A 21,950-nucleotide genomic window follows, 5' to 3' on the forward strand; every position below is an offset into this window, starting at 1 on the left:
TCATTTTGAGTTTGAGTGGCAGCAGGAGACCCAAATAACATATCTCCTTACGGTAGAGGGGACATTGGCACTAAGCCAGCTCCTCCCCACTGTCCCCATGTAAATGTATGGGAAGACGTTCAGTGAATATGGTGGCCCCTTATTTTGAGCCAAAAGAGGACTTTGAGACAATTTTGGTATAGTAATGTGAAAACAAGGCACAACACACAAGCAAAAGGCCCCACAAGGTTCCTGGGTCCCTCCTCCAAGCTTCAGGGGATTGGGAAAATCTACGTTGCACAATTCTTCTACCTGACTCTTCACCTTCTTAGTAATAACACAACATTACACATCTGCCACACAAGTCATAAGAAATATGATTACAGTATAGTGTCCGAAAGAGACCTTTACCTTTATTTGTGTGTTGTGTAAGGTGACAGGGGCATTGTGCAAAACCGAATAATGTTGGCACCTTCTTGTATATAGTTATATGGTCCATGCTGGTATAACCTGGTATATACTGTATATAATATATATGTACAGCTGGTATAAGTTATATATCTCCTGTATATAGTGATATGGACCATGCTGGTATAACCTGGTATATACTGTATATAATATATATGTACAGCTGGTATAAGTTATATATCTCCTGTATATAGTGATATGGACCCTGCTGGTATAACCTGGTATATAATATATATATATGTACAGCTGGTATAAGTTATATATCTCCTGTATATAGTGATATGGACCATGCTGATATATCCTGGGTATATACTGTATATAATATATATGTACAGCTGGTATAAGTTATATATCTCCTGTATATAGTGATATGGACCATGCTGGTATAACCTGGTATATACTGTATATAATATATATGTACAGCTGGTATAAGTTATATATCTCCTGTATATAGTGATAAGGACCATGCTGATATAACCTGGTATATACTATATATAATATATATGTACAGCTGGTATAAGTTATATATCTCCTGTATATAGTGATATAGACCATGCTGGTATAACCTGGTATATACTGTATATAATATATATGTACAGCTGGTATAAGTTATATATCTCCTGTATATAGTGATATGGACCATGCTGATATAACCTGGGTATATACTGTATATAATATATATGTACAGCTGGTATAAGTTATATATTTCCTGTATATAGTGATATGGACCATGCTGGTATAACCTGGGTATATACTGTATATAATTATATATGTACAGCTGGTATAAGTTATATATACTGTATATAGTGATATGGACCATGCTGGTATAACCTGGGTATATACTGTATATAATATATATGTACAGCTGGTATAAGTTATATATCTCCTGTATATAGTGATATAGACCATGCTGGTATAACCTGGGTATATACTGTATATAATATATATGTACAGCTGGTATAAGTTATATATCTCCTGTATATAGTGATATGGACCATGCTGGTATAACCTGGGTATATACTGTATATAATATATATGTACAGCTGGTATAAGTTATATATCTCCTGTATATAGGGATATGGACCATGCTGGTATAACCTGGGTATATACTGTATATAATATATATGTACAGCTGGTATAAGTTATATATCTCCTGTATATAGTGATATGGACCATGCTGGTATAACCTGGGTATATACTGTATATAATTATATATGTACAGCTGGTATAAGTTATATATCTCCTGTATATAGTGATATGGACCATGCTGGTATAACCTGGTATATACTGTATATAATATATATGTACAGCTGGTATAAGTTATATATCTCTTATATATATAGTGATATGGACCATGCTGGTATAACCTGGGTATATACTGTAGATAATTATATATGTACAGCTGGTATAAGTCATATATCTCTTATATATATAGTGATATGGACCATGCTGGTATAACCTGTTATATACTGTATATAATATATGTGCACAGCTGGTATAAGTTATATATCTCCCATATATAGTGATATGGACCATGCTGGTATAACCTGGTTATATACTGTATATAATTATATATGTACAGCTGGTATAAGTTATATATCTCCTGTATATAGTGATATGGACCATGCTGGTATAACCTGGTATATACTGTATATAATATATATGTACAGCTGGTATAAGTTATATATCTCCTGCATATAGTGATATAGACCATGCTGGTATAACCTGATATATACTGTATATAATATATGTACAGCTGGTATAAGTTATATATCTCCTGTATATAGTGATATGGACCATGCTGGTATAACCTGGGTATATACTGTATATAATATATATGTACAGCTGGTATAAGTTATATATCTCCTGTATATAGTGATATGGACCATGCTGGTATAACCTGGATATATACTGTATATAATTATATATGTACAGCTGGTATAAGTTATATATCTACTGTATATAGTGATATGGACCATGCTGGTATAACCTGGTATATACTGTATATAATATATATGTACAGCTGGTATAAGTTATATATCTCCTGTATATAGTGATATGGACCATGCTGGTATAACCTGGTATATATTGTATATAATTATATATGTACAGCTGGTATAAGTTATATATCTCCTGTATATAGTGATATGGACCATGCTGGTATAACCTGGTATATACTGTATAATATATATGTACAGCTGGTATAAGTTATATATCTCCTGTATATAGTGATATGGATCATGCAGGTATAACCTGGGTATATACTGTATATAATATATATGTACAGCTGGTATAAGTTGTATATCTCCTGTATATAGTGATATGGACCATGCTGGTATAACCTGGTATATACTGTATATAATATATATATACAGCTGGTATAAGTTATATATCTCCTGTATATAGTGATATGGACCATGCTGGTATAACCTGGTATATACTGTATATAATATATATGTACAGCTGGTATAAGTTATATATCTCCTGTATATAGTGATATGGACCATGCTGGTATAACCTGGTATATACTGTGTATAATTATATATGTGCAGCTGGTCTAACTTATATATCTCCCGTATATAGTTATATGGACCATGCTGATATAACCTGGTATATACTGTATATAATATATATGTCCAGCTGGTATAAGTTATATATCTCCTGTATATAGTGATATGGACCATGCTGGTATAACCTGGTATATACTGTATATAATATATATGTACAGCTGGTATAAGTTATTTATCTCCTGTATATAGTGATATGGACCATGTTGATATAACCTGGTATATACTGTATATAATATATATGTACAGCTGGTATAAGTTATATATCTCCTGTATATAGTGACATGGACCATGCTGGTATAACCTGGTATATACTGTATATAATATATATGTACAGCTGGTATAAGTTATATATCTCCTGTATATAGTGATATGGACCATGCTGGTATAACCTGGTATATACTGTATATAATATATATGTACAGCTGGTATAAGTTATATATCTCCTGTATATAGTGATATGGACCATACTGGTATAACCTGGTATATACTGTATATAATATATATGTACAGCTGGTATAAGTTATATATCTCCTGTATATAGTGATATGGACCATGCTGGTATAACCTGGTATATACTGTATATAATATATATGTACAGCTGGTATAAGTTATATATCTCCTGTATATAGTGATATGGACCATGCTGGTATAACCTGGTATATACTGTATATAATATATATGTACAGCTGGTATAAGTTATATATCTCCTGTATATAGTGATATGGACCATGCTGGTATAACCTGGTATATACTGTATATAATATATATGTACAGCTGGTATAAGTTATATATCTCCTGTATATAGTGATATGGACCATACTGGTATAACCTGGGTATATACTGTATATAATATATATGTACAGCTGGCATAAGTTATATATCTCCTGTATATAGTGATATGGACCATACTGGTATAACCTGGGTATATACTGTATATAATATATATGTACAGCTGGTATAAGTTATATATCACCTGTATATAGTGATATGGACCATGCTGGTATAACCTGGGTATATACTGTATATAATATACATGTACAGCTGGTATAAGTTATATATCTCCTGTATATAGTGATATGGACCATGCTGGTATAACCTGGGTATATACTGTATATAATATATATGTACAGCTGGTATAAGTTATATATCTCCTGTATATAGTGATATGGACCATGCTGGTATAACCTGGTATATACTGTATATAATATATATGTACAGCTGGTATAAGTTATATATATATCCTGTATATAGTGATATGGACCATGCTGGTATAACCTGGTATATACTGTATATAATATATATGTACAGCTGGTATAAGTTATATATCTCCTGTATATAGTGATATGGACCATGCTGGTATAACCTGGTATATACTGTATATAATATATATGTACAGCTGGTATAAGTTATATATCTCCTGTATATAGTGATATGGACCATGCTGGTATAACCTGGTATATACTGTATATAATATATATGTACAGCTGGTATAAGTTATATATCTCCTGTATATAGTGATATGGACCATGCTGGTATAACCTGGGTATATACTGTATATAATATATATGTACAGCTGGTATAAGTTATATATCTCCTGTATATAGTGATATGGACCATGCTGGTATAACCTGGGTATATACTGTATATAATATATATGTACAGCTGGTATAAGTTATATATCTCCTGTATATAGTGATATGGACCATGCTGGTATAACCTGGTATATACTGTATATAATTATATATGTACAGCTGGTATAAGTTATATATCTCCTGTATATGGTGATATGGACCATGCTGGTATAACCTGGTATATACTGTGTATAATATATATGTACAGCTGGTATAAGTTATATATCTCCTGTATATAGTGATATGGACCATGCTGGTATAACCTGGTATATACTGTATATAATATATATGTACAGCTGGTATAAGTTATATATCTCCTGTATATAGTGATATAGACCATGCTGGTATAACCTGGTATATACTGTATATAATATATATGTACAGCTGGTATAAGTTATATATCTCCTGTATATAGTGATATGGACCATGCTGGTATAACCTGGTATATACTGTATATAATATATATGTACAGCTGGTATAAGTTATATATCTCCTGTATATAGTGATATGGACCATGCTGGTATAACCTGGTATATACTGTGTATAATATATATGTACAGCTGGTATAAGTTATATATCTCCTGTATATAGTGATATGGACCATGCTGGTATAACCTGGTATATACTGTATATAATATATATGCACAGCTGGTATAAGTTATATATCTCCTGTATATAGTGATATAGACCATGCTGGTATAACCTGGTATATACTGTATATAATTATATATGTACAGCTGGTATAAGTTATATATCTCCTGTATATAGTGATATGGACCATGCTGGGTATATACTGTATATAATATGTATGTACAGCTGGTATAAGTTATATATCTCCTGTATATAGTGATATAGACCATGCTGGTATAACCTGGTATATACTGTATATAATATATATGTACAGCTGGTATAAGTTATATATCTCCTGTATATAGTGATATGGACCATGCTGGTATAACCTGGTATATACTGTATATAATATATATGTACAGCTGGTATAAGTTATATATCTCCTGTATATAGTGATATGGACCATGCTGGTATAACCTGGGTATATACTGTATATAATATATATGTACAGCTGGTATAAGTTATATATCTCCTGTATATAGTGATATGCTGGTATAAGTTATATATCTCCTGTATATAGTGATATGCTGGTATAAGTTATATATCTCCTGTATATAGTGATATGGACCATACTGGTATAACCTGGGTATATACTGTATATAATATATATGTACAGCTGGTATAAGTTATATATCTCCTGTATATAGTGATATGCTGGTATAAGTTATATATCTCCTGTATATAGTGATATGGACCATGCTGGTATACACTGTATATAATATATATGTACAGCTGGTATAAGTTATATATGTCCTGTATATAGTGATATGGACCATGCTGGTATAACCTGGTATATACTGTATATAATATATATGTACAGCTGGTATAAGTTATATATCTCCTGTATATAGTGATATGGACCATGCTGGTATAACCTGGTATATACTGTATATAATATATATGTACAGCTGGTATAAGTTATATATCTCCTGTATATAGTGATATGGACCATGCTGGTATAACCTGGTATATACTGTATATAATATATAAGTACAGCTGGTATAAGTTATATATCTCCTGTATATAGTGATATGGACCATGCTGGTATAACCTGTATATACTGTATATAATATATATGTACAGCTGGTATAAGTTATATATCTCCTGTATATAGTGATATGGACCATGCTGGTATAACCTGGTATATACTGTGTATAATATATATGTACAGCTGGTATAAGTTATATATCTCCTGTATATAGTGATATGGACCATGCTGGTATAACCTGGGTATATACTGTGTATAATATATATGTACAGCTGGTATAAGTTATATATCTCCTGTATATAGTGATATGGACCATGCTGGTATAACCTGGTATATACTGTGTATAATATATATGTACAGCTGGTATAAGTTATATATCTCCTGTATATAGTGATATGCTGGTATAAGTTATATATCTCCTGTATATAGTGATATGCTGGTATAAGTTATATATCTCCTGTATATAGTGATATGCTGGTATAAGTTATATATCTCCTGTATATAGTGATATGCTGGTATAAGTTATATATCTCCTGTATATAGTGATATGCTGGTATAAGTTATATATCTCCTGTATATAGTGATATGCTGGTATAAGTTATATATCTCCTGTAAGTTATATATATCTCCTGTAAGTTATATATCTCCTGATATGGACCATACTGGTATAACCTGGGGATATACTCTATATAATATATATGTACAGCTGGTATAAGTTATATATCTCCTGTATATAGTGATATGGACCATGCTGGTATAACCTGGGTATATACTGTATATAATATATATGCACAGCTGGTATAAGTTATATATCTCCTGTATATAGTGATATGGACCATGCTGGTATAACCTGGTATATACTGTATATAATATATATGTACAGCTGGTATAAGTTATATATATATCCTGTATATAGTGATATGGACCATGCTGGTATAACCTGGTATATACTGTATATAATATATATGTACAGCTGGTATAAGTTATATATCTCCTGTATATAGTGATATGGACCATGCTGGTATAACCTGGTATATACTGTATATAATATATATGTACAGCTGGTATAAGTTATATATCTCCTGTATATAGTGATATGGACCATGCTGGTATAACCTGGTATATACTGTATATAATATATATGTACAGCTGGTATAAGTTATATATCTCCTGTATATAGTGATATGGACCATGCTGGTATAACCTGGGTATATACTGTATATAATATATATGTACAGCTGGTATAAGTTATATATCTCCTGTATATAGTGATATGGACCATGCTGGTATAACCTGGGTATATACTGTATATAATATATATGTACAGCTGGTATAAGTTATATATCTCCTGTATATAGTGATATGGACCATGCTGGTATAACCTGGTATATACTGTATATAATTATATATGTACAGCTGGTATAAGTTATATATCTCCTGTATATGGTGATATGGACCATGCTGGTATAACCTGGTATATACTGTGTATAATATATATGTACAGCTGGTATAAGTTATATATCTCCTGTATATAGTGATATGGACCATGCTGGTATAACCTGGTATATACTGTATATAATATATATGTACAGCTGGTATAAGTTATATATCTCCTGTATATAGTGATATAGACCATGCTGGTATAACCTGGTATATACTGTATATAATATATATGTACAGCTGGTATAAGTTATATATCTCCTGTATATAGTGATATGGACCATGCTGGTATAACCTGGTATATACTGTATATAATATATATGTACAGCTGGTATAAGTTATATATCTCCTGTATATAGTGATATGGACCATGCTGGTATAACCTGGTATATACTGTGTATAATATATATGTACAGCTGGTATAAGTTATATATCTCCTGTATATAGTGATATGGACCATGCTGGTATAACCTGGTATATACTGTATATAATATATATGCACAGCTGGTATAAGTTATATATCTCCTGTATATAGTGATATAGACCATGCTGGTATAACCTGGTATATACTGTATATAATTATATATGTACAGCTGGTATAAGTTATATATCTCCTGTATATAGTGATATGGACCATGCTGGGTATATACTGTATATAATATGTATGTACAGCTGGTATAAGTTATATATCTCCTGTATATAGTGATATAGACCATGCTGGTATAACCTGGTATATACTGTATATAATATATATGTACAGCTGGTATAAGTTATATATCTCCTGTATATAGTGATATGGACCATGCTGGTATAACCTGGTATATACTGTATATAATATATATGTACAGCTGGTATAAGTTATATATCTCCTGTATATAGTGATATGGACCATGCTGGTATAACCTGGGTATATACTGTATATAATATATATGTACAGCTGGTATAAGTTATATATCTCCTGTATATAGTGATATGCTGGTATAAGTTATATATCTCCTGTATATAGTGATATGCTGGTATAAGTTATATATCTCCTGTATATAGTGATATGGACCATACTGGTATAACCTGGGTATATACTGTATATAATATATATGTACAGCTGGTATAAGTTATATATCTCCTGTATATAGTGATATGGACCATGCTGGTATACACTGTATATAATATATATGTACAGCTGGTATAAGTTATATATGTCCTGTATATAGTGATATGGACCATGCTGGTATAACCTGGTATATACTGTATATAATATATATGTACAGCTGGTATAAGTTATATATCTCCTGTATATAGTGATATGGACCATGCTGGTATAACCTGGTATATACTGTATATAATATATATGTACAGCTGGTATAAGTTATATATCTCCTGTATATAGTGATATGGACCATGCTGGTATAACCTGGTATATACTGTATATAATATATAAGTACAGCTGGTATAAGTTATATATCTCCTGTATATAGTGATATGGACCATGCTGGTATAACCTGTATATACTGTATATAATATATATGTACAGCTGGTATAAGTTATATATCTCCTGTATATAGTGATATGGACCATGCTGGTATAACCTGGTATATACTGTGTATAATATATATGTACAGCTGGTATAAGTTATATATCTCCTGTATATAGTGATATGGACCATGCTGGTATAACCTGGGTATATACTGTGTATAATATATATGTACAGCTGGTATAAGTTATATATCTCCTGTATATAGTGATATGGACCATGCTGGTATAACCTGGTATATACTGTGTATAATATATATGTACAGCTGGTATAAGTTATATATCTCCTGTATATAGTGATATGCTGGTATAAGTTATATATCTCCTGTATATAGTGATATGCTGGTATAAGTTATATATCTCCTGTATATAGTGATATGCTGGTATAAGTTATATATCTCCTGTATATAGTGATATGCTGGTATAAGTTATATATCTCCTGTATATAGTGATATGCTGGTATAAGTTATATATCTCCTGTATATAGTGATATGCTGGTATAAGTTATATATCTCCTGTACATAGTGATATGGACCATACTGGTATAACCTGGGGATATACTCTATAAAATATATATGTACAGCTGGTATAAGTTATATATCTCCTGTATATAGTGATATGGACCATGCTGGTATAACCTGGGTATATACTGTATATAATATATATGCACAGCTGGTATAAGTTATATATCCCCTGTATATAGTGATATGGACCATGCTGGTATAACCTCGGTATATACTGTATATAATATATATGTACAGCTGGTATAAGTTATATATCTCCTGTACATAGTGATATGGACCATGCAGGTGTAATCTGGGGATATACTGTATATAATATATATGTACAGCTGGTATAAGTTATATATCTCCTGTATATAGTGATATGGACCATGCTGGTATAACCTGGTATATACTGTATATAATATATATGTACAGCTGGTATAAGTTATATATATCCTGTATATAGTGATATGGATCATGCTGGTATAACCTGGTATATACTGTATATAATATATATGTACAGCTGGTATAAGTTATATATCTCCTGTATATAGTGACATGGACCATGCTGGTATAACCTGGTATATACTGTATATAATATATATGTACAGCTGGTATAAGTTATATATCTCCTGTATATAGTGATATGGACCATGCTGGTATAACCTGGGTATATACTGTATATAATATATATGCACAGCTGGTATAAGTTATATATCCCCTGTATATAGTGATATGGACCATGCTGGTATAACCTGGTATATACTGTATATAATTATATATGTACAGCTGGTATAAGTTATATATCTCCTGTATATAGTGATATGGACCATGCTGGTATAACCTGGTATATACTGTATATAATATATATGTACAGCTGGTATAAGTTATATATCTCCTGTATATAGTGATATGGACCATGCTGGTATAACCTGGGTATATACTGTATATAATATATATGTACAGCTGGTATAAGTTATATATCTCCTGTATATAGTGATATGGACCATACTGGTATAACCTGGGTATATACTGTATATAATATATATGTACAGCTGGTATAAGTTATATATCTCCTGTATATAGTGATATGGACCATGCTGGTATAACCTGGTATATACTGTATATAATTATATATGTACAGCTGGTATAAGTTATATATCTCCTGTATATAGTGATATGGACCATGCTGGTATAACCTGGTATATACTGTATATAATATATATGTACAGCTGGTATAAGTTATATATCTCCTGTATATAGTGATATGGACCATGCTGGTATAACCTGGGTATATACTGTATATAATATATATGTACAGCTGGTATAAGTTATATATTTCCTGTATATAGTGATATGGACCATGCTGGTATAACCTGGGTATATACTGTATATAATATATATGCACAGCTGGTATAAGTTATATATCTCCTGTATATAGTGATATGGACCATGCTGGTATAACCTGGTATATACTGTATATAATATATATGTACAGCTGGTATAAGTTATATATCTCCTGTATATAGTGATATGGACCATGCTGGTATAACCTGGGTATATACTGTATATAATATATATGCACAGCTGGTATAAGTTATATATCTCCTGTATATAGTGATATGGACCATGCTGGTATAACCTGGTATATACTGTATATAATATATATGTACAGCTGGTATAAGTTATATATCTCCTGTATATAGGGATATGGACCATGCTGGTATAACCTGGTATATACTGTATATAATTATATATGTACAGCTGGTATAAGTTATATATATCTCCTGTATATAGTGATATGGACCATGCTGGTATAACCTGGGTATATACTGTATATAATTATATATGTACAGCTGGTATAAGTTATATATCTCCTGTATATAGTGATATGGACCATGCTGGTATAACCTGGTATATACTGTATATAAATATATATGTACAGCTGGTATAAGTTATATATCTCCTGTATATAGTGATATGGACCATGCTGGTATAACCTGGTATATACTGTATATAATATATATGTACAGCTGGTATAAGTTATATATCTCCTGTATATAGTGATATGGACCATGCTGGTATAACCTGGTATATACTGTATATAATATATATGTACAGCTGGTATAAGTTATATATCTCCTGTATATAGTGATATGGACCATGCTGGTATAACCTGGGTATATACTGTGTATAATATATATGTACAGCTGGTATAAGTTATATATCTCCTGTATATAGTGATATGGACCATGCTGGTATAACCTGGGTATATACTGTGTATAATATATATGTACAGCTGGTATAAGTTATATATCTCCTGTGTATAGTGATATGGACCATGCTGGTATAACCTGGTATATACTGTATATAATATATATATATACAGCTGGTATAAGTTATATATCTCCTGTATATAGTGATATGGACCATGCTGGTATAACCTGGGTATATACTGTGTATAATATATATGTACAGCTGGTATAAGTTATATATCTCCTGTATATAGTGATATGGACCATGCTGGTATAACCTGGGTATATACTGTGTATAATATATATGTACAGCTGGTATAAGTTATATATCTCCTGTATATAGTGATATGGACCATGCTGGTATAACCTGGGTATATACTGTGTATAATATATATGTACAGCTGGTATAAGTTATATATGTCCTGTATATAGTGATATGGACCATGCTGGTATAACCTGGTATATACTGTATATAATATATATGTACAGCTGGTATAAGTTATATATCTCCTGTATATAGTGATATGGACCATGCTGGTATAACCTGGGTATATACTGTGTATAATATATATGTACAGCTGGTATAAGTTATATATCTCCTGTGTATAGTGATATGGACCATGCTGGTATATCCTGGGTATATACTGTATATAATATATATGTACAGCTGGTATAAGTTATATATCTCCTCTATATAGTGATATGGACCATGCTGGTATAACCTGGTATATACTGTATATAATATATATGTACAGCTGGTATAAGTTATATATATCCTGTATATAGTGATATGGACCATGCTGGTATAACCTGGTATATACTGTATATAATATATATGCACAGCTGGTATAAGTTATATATCTCCTGTATATAGTGATATGGACCATGCTGGTATAACCTGGGTATATACTGTATATAATATATATGTACAGCTGGTATAAGTTATATATCTCCTGTATATAGGGATATGGACTATGCTGGTATAACCTGGGTATATACTGTATATAATATATATGCACAGCTGGTATAAGTTATATATCTCCTGTATATAGTGATATGGACCATGCTGGTATAACCTGGTATATACTGTATATAGTATATATGTACAGCTGGTATAAGTTATATATCTCCTGTATATAGTGATATGGACCATGCTGGTATAACCTGGGTATATACTGTATATAATATATATGTACAGCTGGTATAAGTTATATATCTCCTGTATATAGGGATATGGACTATGCTGGTATAACCTGGGTATATACTGTATATAATATATATGCACAGCTGGTATAAGTTATATATCTCCTGTATATAGTGATATGCTGGTATAACCTGGGTACCTTTGGCACACTCTGTTATAATGCAGAAAGACTCAGACCTGACCGACCGGTTGGGTTAATATGTCTTTCCAATACAGATAATCGCCTCCGTATAAACCCCGCCTGCCTCTTACATTTGAGATATGTGGCCCCTGGATCAGTCACTACACAAGGAGAGGAAACCTGAGGCAGCTGAAGCGGAGATCTTAGTGCTTCCCCTTGAAGAACCGGCCTGATGGAAGGTAAGAGAACGTTAGAAATGAGATTATAAATGTATTATTAAATCAATGGGATCTTTAGGTCACGCTCATTGTGTACAGCAGCGTTTCCCAACCAGGGTGCCTCCAGCTGTTGCAAAACTACAATTCCCAGCATGCCAAAAAAAACTGATGATGTTATATGATTCAGCGTTTCCCAACCAGGGTGCCTCCAGCTGTTGCAAAGCTACAACTCCCAGCATGCCAAAAAAAACCCTGATGATTATATGTGATGCAGCGTTTCCCAACTAGTGTGCCTCCAGCTGTTGCAAAACTACAACTCCCAGCATGCCCGGACAGCCGTTGGCTGTCCGGGCATGCTGGGAGTTGTAGTTTTGCAACAGCTGGAGGCACACTGGTTGGGAAATGCTGCATCACATAACATCAGTTTTTTGGGGGGCTCAAGAGGTAAAATAATAATGAGGTCCCTTTTGAGACAGGACTCCTGGCTCTTGTAACCTTCCAACCCCTCGTGCCCGGTTTCCACTAAATCTGCAATAATGGCAGTGAGGGGAACTGCCGAAGTTTCACGCTGCCCAATGCAAATTATACCGACCGGGTACTTTTTCTCCCAATATGCATCTATGGGATATGCATGGCCTTGATACTGCATCTATACATCCCATAATACAATCCTCTCCCATTTGTTTTTCTTGTATGAGCACAGTAGATGTGCCAGGATCTTTGTGCGGGCATTAAAGAGGTATTCCAGGAAAAAAAAAAAAAATAAATAAATATTTTTTATTATAATATCAACTGGCTCCAGAAAGTTAAACAGATTTGTAAATTACTTCTATTAAAAAATCTTTATCCTTCCAATAATTATCAGCTGCTGAAGTTGAGTTGTTGTTTTCTGTCTGGCAACAGTGCTCTCTGCTGACATCTCTGCTTGTCTCGGGAACTGCACAGAGTAGAAGAGGTTTGCTATGGGGATTTGCTTCTAAACTGGGCGGTTCCTGAGACACGTGTCATCAGAGAGCACTTAGACAGAAAAGAACAACTCAACTTCATCGGGTCATAAGTACTGAAAGGATTAAGATTTTTTTAATAGAAGTAATTTACAAATCTGCTTAACTTTCTGGAGCTTTCTGGAGTTTTTTTTTCCTGGATAAGCCCTTTAACACGTAGGCGATTATTCGGCGGCCAATAAGGCGACTTGTCCTTTGTATGCATAGCCAAGGAGATGGCAGACGGGCGACTTTCGGCATGAACGGAGAAACCTCTGATTCTAGGATAAAAAAAAAAAAATTATATATAGATATAGATATATATATATATATATATATATACATATAATAAAAAATATATATAAATATAAAAATATATATATATTAGAGATGAGCGAACTTACAGTAAATTCGATTCGTCACGAACTTCTAGGCTCGGCAGTTGATGACTTATCCTGCAAAAATTAGTTCAGCTTTCCGGTGCTCCCGTGGGCTGGAAAAGGTGGATACAGTCTTAGGAGACTCTTTCCTAGGACTGTATCCACCTTTTCCAGCCCACGGGAGCACCGGAAAGCTGAACTAATTTATGCAGGAAAAGTCATCAACTGCCGAGCCGAGACGTTCGTGACGAATCGAATTTACTGTAAGTTCGCTCATCTCTAATATATATATTTATATATATTTTTTATTATATATATATATATATATATATATATATATTTTTTTTTTTATAGATGAAAATCAAAAATGTTGCAGTATCTTGTAATAACCTTTTTTATTGGACTAACAGAATTTTGTAGAGACAAGTTTTTGGGATTCCTCCCTTTATCAAGTCCAAAGTAATCCTGAAAGCTTCTCTACAAAATTCTGTTAGTCCAATAAAAAAGGTTATTACAAGATACTGCAACATTTTTTTATTTGCATCTATATATATATATATATATATATATATATATATATATATATACATACACATATATAAAAAAAACTATATATAAATATATATATTACATATATATATATATATAAAAAATATATAAATATATAATATATATATATAATATATATATAAATATATATTTTTATTATATATAGATTTTATATATACATTTTAGATATATATATATATATATATATATATATATATATATTATATAGAGATGCAAATCAAAAAATGTTGCAGTATCTTGTAATACCTTTTTTATTGGACTATAGCGATGATTCATTTGGCCTGGTCACTAAGAGGTTAAGGTTAATCATTAGCATCTGCTGCTGAGAGTAAAGTCCATCAGTCACAAAGTTGAAACTTTCACTCCCATACACGGCGGCCATGACAGTGTGAACTCTTCTCATCTAGAGACTGAGAACCCTCCGTCTTTCCTTCTTATGTTTCTTCCGTTCCCGGCTTGGCATTCTATTGTCCGAATCAAAAATGTTTTGTGTGTTGTACATTTTGGCAAAACACTAACCTTTTTATCTCCATTTTATAGAAATCATGGCTTACAAAAAAAACAAATACAAAAAAGAGGGGGGATCCCCATACCATCCAGAACATAACCCTGTCATGCTGCAGCAGCATCTTTGTCCCAGCTGAGGCACAGGCAGTGAGGGCGGGACTAGCATTCCTCTGTGCTCACTCCTGTCCTATCAGACTGCAGCATGAAAAAGAGAGGAGGGGGTAACAGAGCAACCTGCAGTGATAGATGAAGAGACTCAGTACAGCACAGCAGACTCAGGGAGGAAGTGAGGGTGGGACTAGCACTCCTCTGTGCTCACTTCTGTCCTATCAGACTGCAGCATGAAAAAGAGAGGAGGGGGTAACAGAGCAACCTGCAGTGATAGATGAAGAGACTCAGTACAGCACAGCAGACTCAGGGAGGAAGTGAGGGCGGGACTAGCATTCCTCTGTGCTCACTCCTGCCCTATCAGACTGCAGCATGAAAAAGAGAGGAGGGGGTAACAGAGCAACCTGCAGTGATAGATGAAGAGACTGAGTACAGCACAGCAGACTCAGGGAGGAAGTGAGGGCGGGACTAGCACTCCTCTGTGCTCACTCCTGTCTTATCAGACTGCAGCATGAAAAAGAGAGGAGGGGGTAACAGAGCAACCTGCAGTGATATATGAAGAGACTCAGTACAGCACAACAGACTCAGGGAGGAAGTGAGGGCGGGACTAGCACTCCTCTGTGCTCACTCCTGTCCTATCAGACTGCAGCATGAAAAAGAGAGGAGGGGGTAACAGAGCAACCTGCAGTGATAGATAAAGAGACTCAGTACAGCACAGCAGACTCAGGGAGGAAGTGAGGGCGGGACTAGCACTCCTCTGTGCTCACTCCTGTCCTATCAGACTGCAGCATGAAAAAGAGAGGAGGGGGTAACAGAGCAACCTGCAGTGATATATGAAGAGACTCAGTACAGCACAACAGACTCAGGGAGGAAGTGAGGGCGGGACTAGCACTCCTCTGTGCTCACTCCTGTCCTATCAGACTGCAGCATGAAAAAGAGAGGAGGGGGTAACAGAGCAACCTGCAGTGATAGATGAAGAGACTCAGTACAGGACAGCAGACTCAGGGAGGAAGTGAATTGCCCGGTGAGTTAGGGCAGGCTAAGTGCTTTCCTCGGACACGCCCCTTCCTGAGCAGTGGATGTCAGAATGAGTGAGCAGCAGAAGAGAGGGATTTGTGAGCCAATTACAGAGGCTAGACCAGTGGTCCCCAAACTGTGGCCCTCCAGATGTTGCAAAACTACAACTCCCAGCATGCCTGGACAGCCAACGGCTGTCCAGGCATGCTGAGAATTGTAGTTTTGCAACATCTGGAGGGCCACAGTTTGGGGACCACTGAGCTAGATACATAAAGGAGACTTGTAAAGCATCTGCATGACCTGATGAGTAACCTATAAAGCATTATTTATTGTGTAATATGACAGGTACATAGTAACTTAAAGGGGCACTCCGGTGGAAATTATTATTATTATTATTATTATTTTTTAATCAACTGGTGCCAGAAAGTTAAACAGATTTGTCAATTAGTTCTATTAAAAAATAACACAGAAAAGAAATTCAAAAAGAAATGAACTTCCTCTATCTGACCACAGTGCTCTCTGCTGACACCTCTGTCCATCTCAGGAACTGTCCAGAGCAGGAGAGGTTTGCTATGGGGATTTGTTCCTGCTCTGGACAGTTCCAGGCATGGACAGTGGTGTCAGCAGAGAGCACTGCGGTCAGACAGAAAAGAAATTTAAAAAGAAAAGACCTTCCTCTGTATTTTACAGCAGCTGATAAGTACTGGAAGGATGAAGATTTTTTAATAGAAGTCATTTACAAATCTGTTTAACTTTCTGTCACCAGTTGATTTAAAAAAAAAAAAAAATGTTTTCCACCGGAGTACCCCTTTCAGCTGATGCACACTATATGGGGGAACATATGATTGTTCATGTGATCATTCGGCCCCCAATCAGTTGTGACGCCGACCAATGAGAATTTTTACGCAATTTTTGGATCAGCTGACGAACGTGCGTTGGGGCCGGCTGATCCTGGACATTGTATTTATTGTTTTAAAAGGGGAAAACATAATTTGTTTTATATCAACTGGTGCCAGAAAGTTAAACAGATTTGTAAATTACTTCTATTTAAAAATCTTAATCCTTCCAGTACTTATCAGCTGCTATACAGGAAGTTACACAGGAAGTTACTTCCTTTTTGAATTTCCTTTCTTTCTGACCACAGTGCTCTCTGCTGAACTGTCCAGGGCAGGAGAGGTTTGCTATGGGGATTTGCTCCTATTCTGGACAGTTTCTAAAATGGACAGAGGTGTCAGCAGAGAGCACTGAGAAAGGAAATTCAAAAAGAAAAGAACTTCCTCTGTCGTATACAACAGCTAATAAGTACTGGAAGGATTAAGATTTTTAAATAGAAGTAATTTACAAATCTAATAAAAAACAAGAAGGTTGTGCAGCTCACAATTAAAGGGGTATTCCAGGAAAAAACTTTTTACATATCAACTGGCTCCAGAAAGTAAAACAGATTTGTAAATTACTTCTATTAAAAAATCTTAATCCTTTCAGTACTTATGAGCTTCTGAAGTTAAGGTTGTTCTTTTCTGTCTAAGTGCTCTCTGATGACATGTGTCTCGGGAACCGCCCAGTTTAGAAGCAAATCCCCATAGCAAACCTCTTCTAAACTGGGCGTTTCCCAAGACACGTGTCATCAGAGAGGACTTAGACAGAAAAGAACAACCTAAACTTCAGAAGCTCATAAGTACTGAAAGGATTAAGATTTTTTAATAGAAGTAATTTACAAATCTGTTTAACTCTCTGGAGCCAGTTGATATATAAAAAAAAAAAGTTTTTTCCTGAATACCCCCTTAAATTTCCAGCACCTGGTATAGGTGCACAACCTCCTTACCTCGGCTAGTTAAAGGGGTATTCCAGGAAAAAACTTTTTATATATATATATATATATATATATATATATATATATATATATATATATATATATATCAACTGGCTCCAGAGAGTTAAACAGATTTGTAAATTACTTCTATTAAAAAATCTTAATCCTTTCAGTACTTATGAGCTTCTGAAGTTAAGGTTGTTCTTTTCTGTCTAAGTCCTCTCTGATGACACGTGTTTCGGGAACCGCCCAGTTTAGAAGAGGTTTGCTATGGGGATTTGCTTCTAAACTGGGCGGTTCCCGAGACACGTGTCATCAGAGAGCACTTAGACAGAAAAGAACAACCTTAACTTCAGAAGCTCATAAGTACTGAAATGATTAAGATTTTTTTAATAGAAGTAATTTACAAATCTGTTTAACTTTCTGGAGCCAGTTGATATATAGAAAAAAGTTTTTTCCTGGAATACCCCTTTAAAACAATATTTTCAAACAATCACCGACCCCTCAGGACTAGTACATGTTGCCTGATACATGGATGAAAAATAATATAAATAAATAGCTGGATCGGGCTTCAAATACAGGATACAACTTTATTAAAATATATAAAATGTCAATTGATGTAACTTATCCTCGTTACACCGGGCCCTTGTGCCGAGGAGAAGAAATAGATTTACTTAGACATAAACTTACAATATATAATGAACAACGATATTTAGTATTTCTACAAAAATATAAAAAATATATAAAAAAGATATAATAAAATCTGTCACTTTCAATAGTCCGGTAACTGAAAATCCAGAGATGTGTTAAAGTACCGGACAGTCCTGCAGCACCGGACCAGCGCACCCTAACGTCCCGCCGAGCGGAGGTGAGTACAAAACTAAAGGGGGTGGGGGGGTCTGGATGATGTCGAAGGCCGCAGTGGTCTTCAACCTGAGGACCTCCAGAGGTTTCAAAACTACAACTCCCAGCAAGCCCGGACAGCCGATGGCTGTCCGGGCTTGCTGGGAGTTGTAGTTTTGAAACCTCTGGATGTCCGCAGGTTGAAGACCACTGAGGGCGGAGAGTTCACTCGAGTATAAGCCGAAAAATCGTGCTGAAAAACTCGGCTTATACTCGAGTATATACGGTAGTACGTCCCTTTCAATAGTCAGATGGCTGTCCGGGCTTGCTGGGAGTTGTAGTTTTGAAACCTCTGGAGGTCCGCAGGTTGAAGACCACTGAGGGCGGAGAGTTCACTCGAGTATAAGCCGAAAAATCGTGCTGAAAAACTCGGCTTATACTCGAGTATATACGGTAGTACGTCACTTTCAATAGTCCGGTAACTGAAAATCCAGAGATGTGTTAAAGTCCCGTAACTGATATAGAATCCTGATATATTGAAAGGAATGGGTTAATAATTACCAGTAGAGATGAGCGAACTTACAGTAAATTCAATTCGTCACGAACTTCTCGGCTCGGCAGTTGATGACTTATCCTGCCTAAATTAGTTCAGCTTTCCGGTGCTCCGGTGTACTGGAAAAGGTTGATACAGTCCTAGGAAAGAGTCTCCTAGGAATGTATCCACCTTTTCCAGCCCACCGGAGCACCGGAAAGCTGAACTAATTTATGCAGGAAAAGTCATCAACTGCCGAGCCGAGAAGTTCGTGACGAATCGAATTTACTGTAAGTTCGCTCATCTCTAATTACCAGCTTGAATAGAGTCCCACTGTAACGTCACCTGAGGACAACTGATGAGGTCCGCAAATCTCGGGGGGTGAAAAGACGCTGTTATGCGTCACTGCGGCGGTCTGCCGGCCACAGACCGGTGTGAATGATAGCCGCTCCCGGGATCTTTCGCTGTGGTTGGAATCTTAGCGGTGCAGACCTCGTGGTGTCCTGATGGCGGGTGACGTCTCAGGCGCTTGGCAACGACGCCTGGATGTGTAGACTTAGATGGTATTTGCTGGTTTGACCCACAATCGGTCCTTCAGAGGTGAGTAAAATATCGGTGATAAAATCCTACAGCTAGACGCGTTTCAGGGCTCTTACTTTCCTCAGTAGGTATGTATGCTAGATATGAAACTGATCCATTTATGGATCAGTTTCGTATCCAGCATAAATACCTACTGAGGAAAGGGCTGTGTTGCTTGTAAGAGCCCTGAAATCACTCACACTGGTCTGTGGCCGGCAGACCGCCGCGGTGACGCATGCCAACGTCTTCACACCACCCGAGATTTGCGGACCTCATTAGTTGTCCTCAGGTGACTTTGCAGTGGGACTCTATTCAAGCTGGTAATTATTAACCCATTCCTTTCAATATATCAGGATTCTATATCAGTTACGGGACTATTGAAAGTGACGTACTACCGTATATACTCGAGTATAAGATTTTTCGTGCTGAAAACACCCCCCCTCGGCTTATACTCGAGTGAACTCTCCGCCCTCAGTGTTCTTCAACCTGCGGACCTCCAGATGTTTCAAAACTACAACTCCCAGCAAGCCCGGACAGCCATCGGCCACTGCGGCCTTCGACATCATCCAGACCCTGCACCCCCTTTAGTTTTGTACTCACCTCCGCTCGGCGGGACGTTAGGGTGCGCTGGTCCGGTGCTGCAGGACTGTCTGGTGGGGAGGTCTTCCGGTGGGATAGTGGTTCCGGGCTGCCATCTTCACTGGGGGGCCTCTTCTCCACGCTTCGGGTCCGGCCCCGGAATAGTCACGTTGCCTTGACGACGACGCACAGGGACGTTCATTAGCAATGTCCCTCTGCGTCGTCGTCAAGGCAACGCCTCTATTCCAGGACCGAAGAGGCCCCCCTGGTGAAGATGGACAGCCCAGAACGACTATCCCACCGGACGACCTCCCCACCGGACAGCCCTGCAGCACCGGACCAGCGCACCCTAACGTCCCGCCGAGCGGAGGCAAGTACAGAACTAAAGGGGGTGAGAGGGGGGGGGGCTGGATGATGTCGAAGGCCGCAGTGGTCTTCAGCCTGCGGACCTCCAAATGTTTCAAAGCTACAACTCCCAGCAAGCCGGGAGTTGTAGTTTTGAAAC

The 21,950-nt window shown here is 35.8% G+C and overlaps 1 protein-coding gene across 2 annotated transcripts in view; it reads left to right on the forward strand.

Moving 5' to 3' along the window:
- The window catches only part of LOC130284846 (sulfotransferase 1 family member D1-like), a 42,115-nt gene that overhangs the window by 4,881 nt on the left and 15,284 nt on the right, over window positions 1–21,950 (forward strand). Inside the window, exon 2 of one of the 2 annotated variants that reach the window (XM_056535700.1) lies at window positions 13,415–13,558. The exons of the other annotated variant lie outside the window; for it this stretch is intronic. Coding sequence (XP_056391675.1) covers window positions 13,552–13,558 — 7 coding nt within the window. The 5' untranslated portion in view covers window positions 13,415–13,551. The remainder of the gene's footprint in view (window positions 1–13,414; window positions 13,559–21,950) is intronic. 2 annotated transcript variants of the gene reach the window in all.

Source organism: Hyla sarda, chromosome 8, assembly GCF_029499605.1.
Source record: "Hyla sarda isolate aHylSar1 chromosome 8, aHylSar1.hap1, whole genome shotgun sequence".
NCBI lineage: Eukaryota > Metazoa > Chordata > Amphibia > Anura > Hylidae > Hyla > Hyla sarda.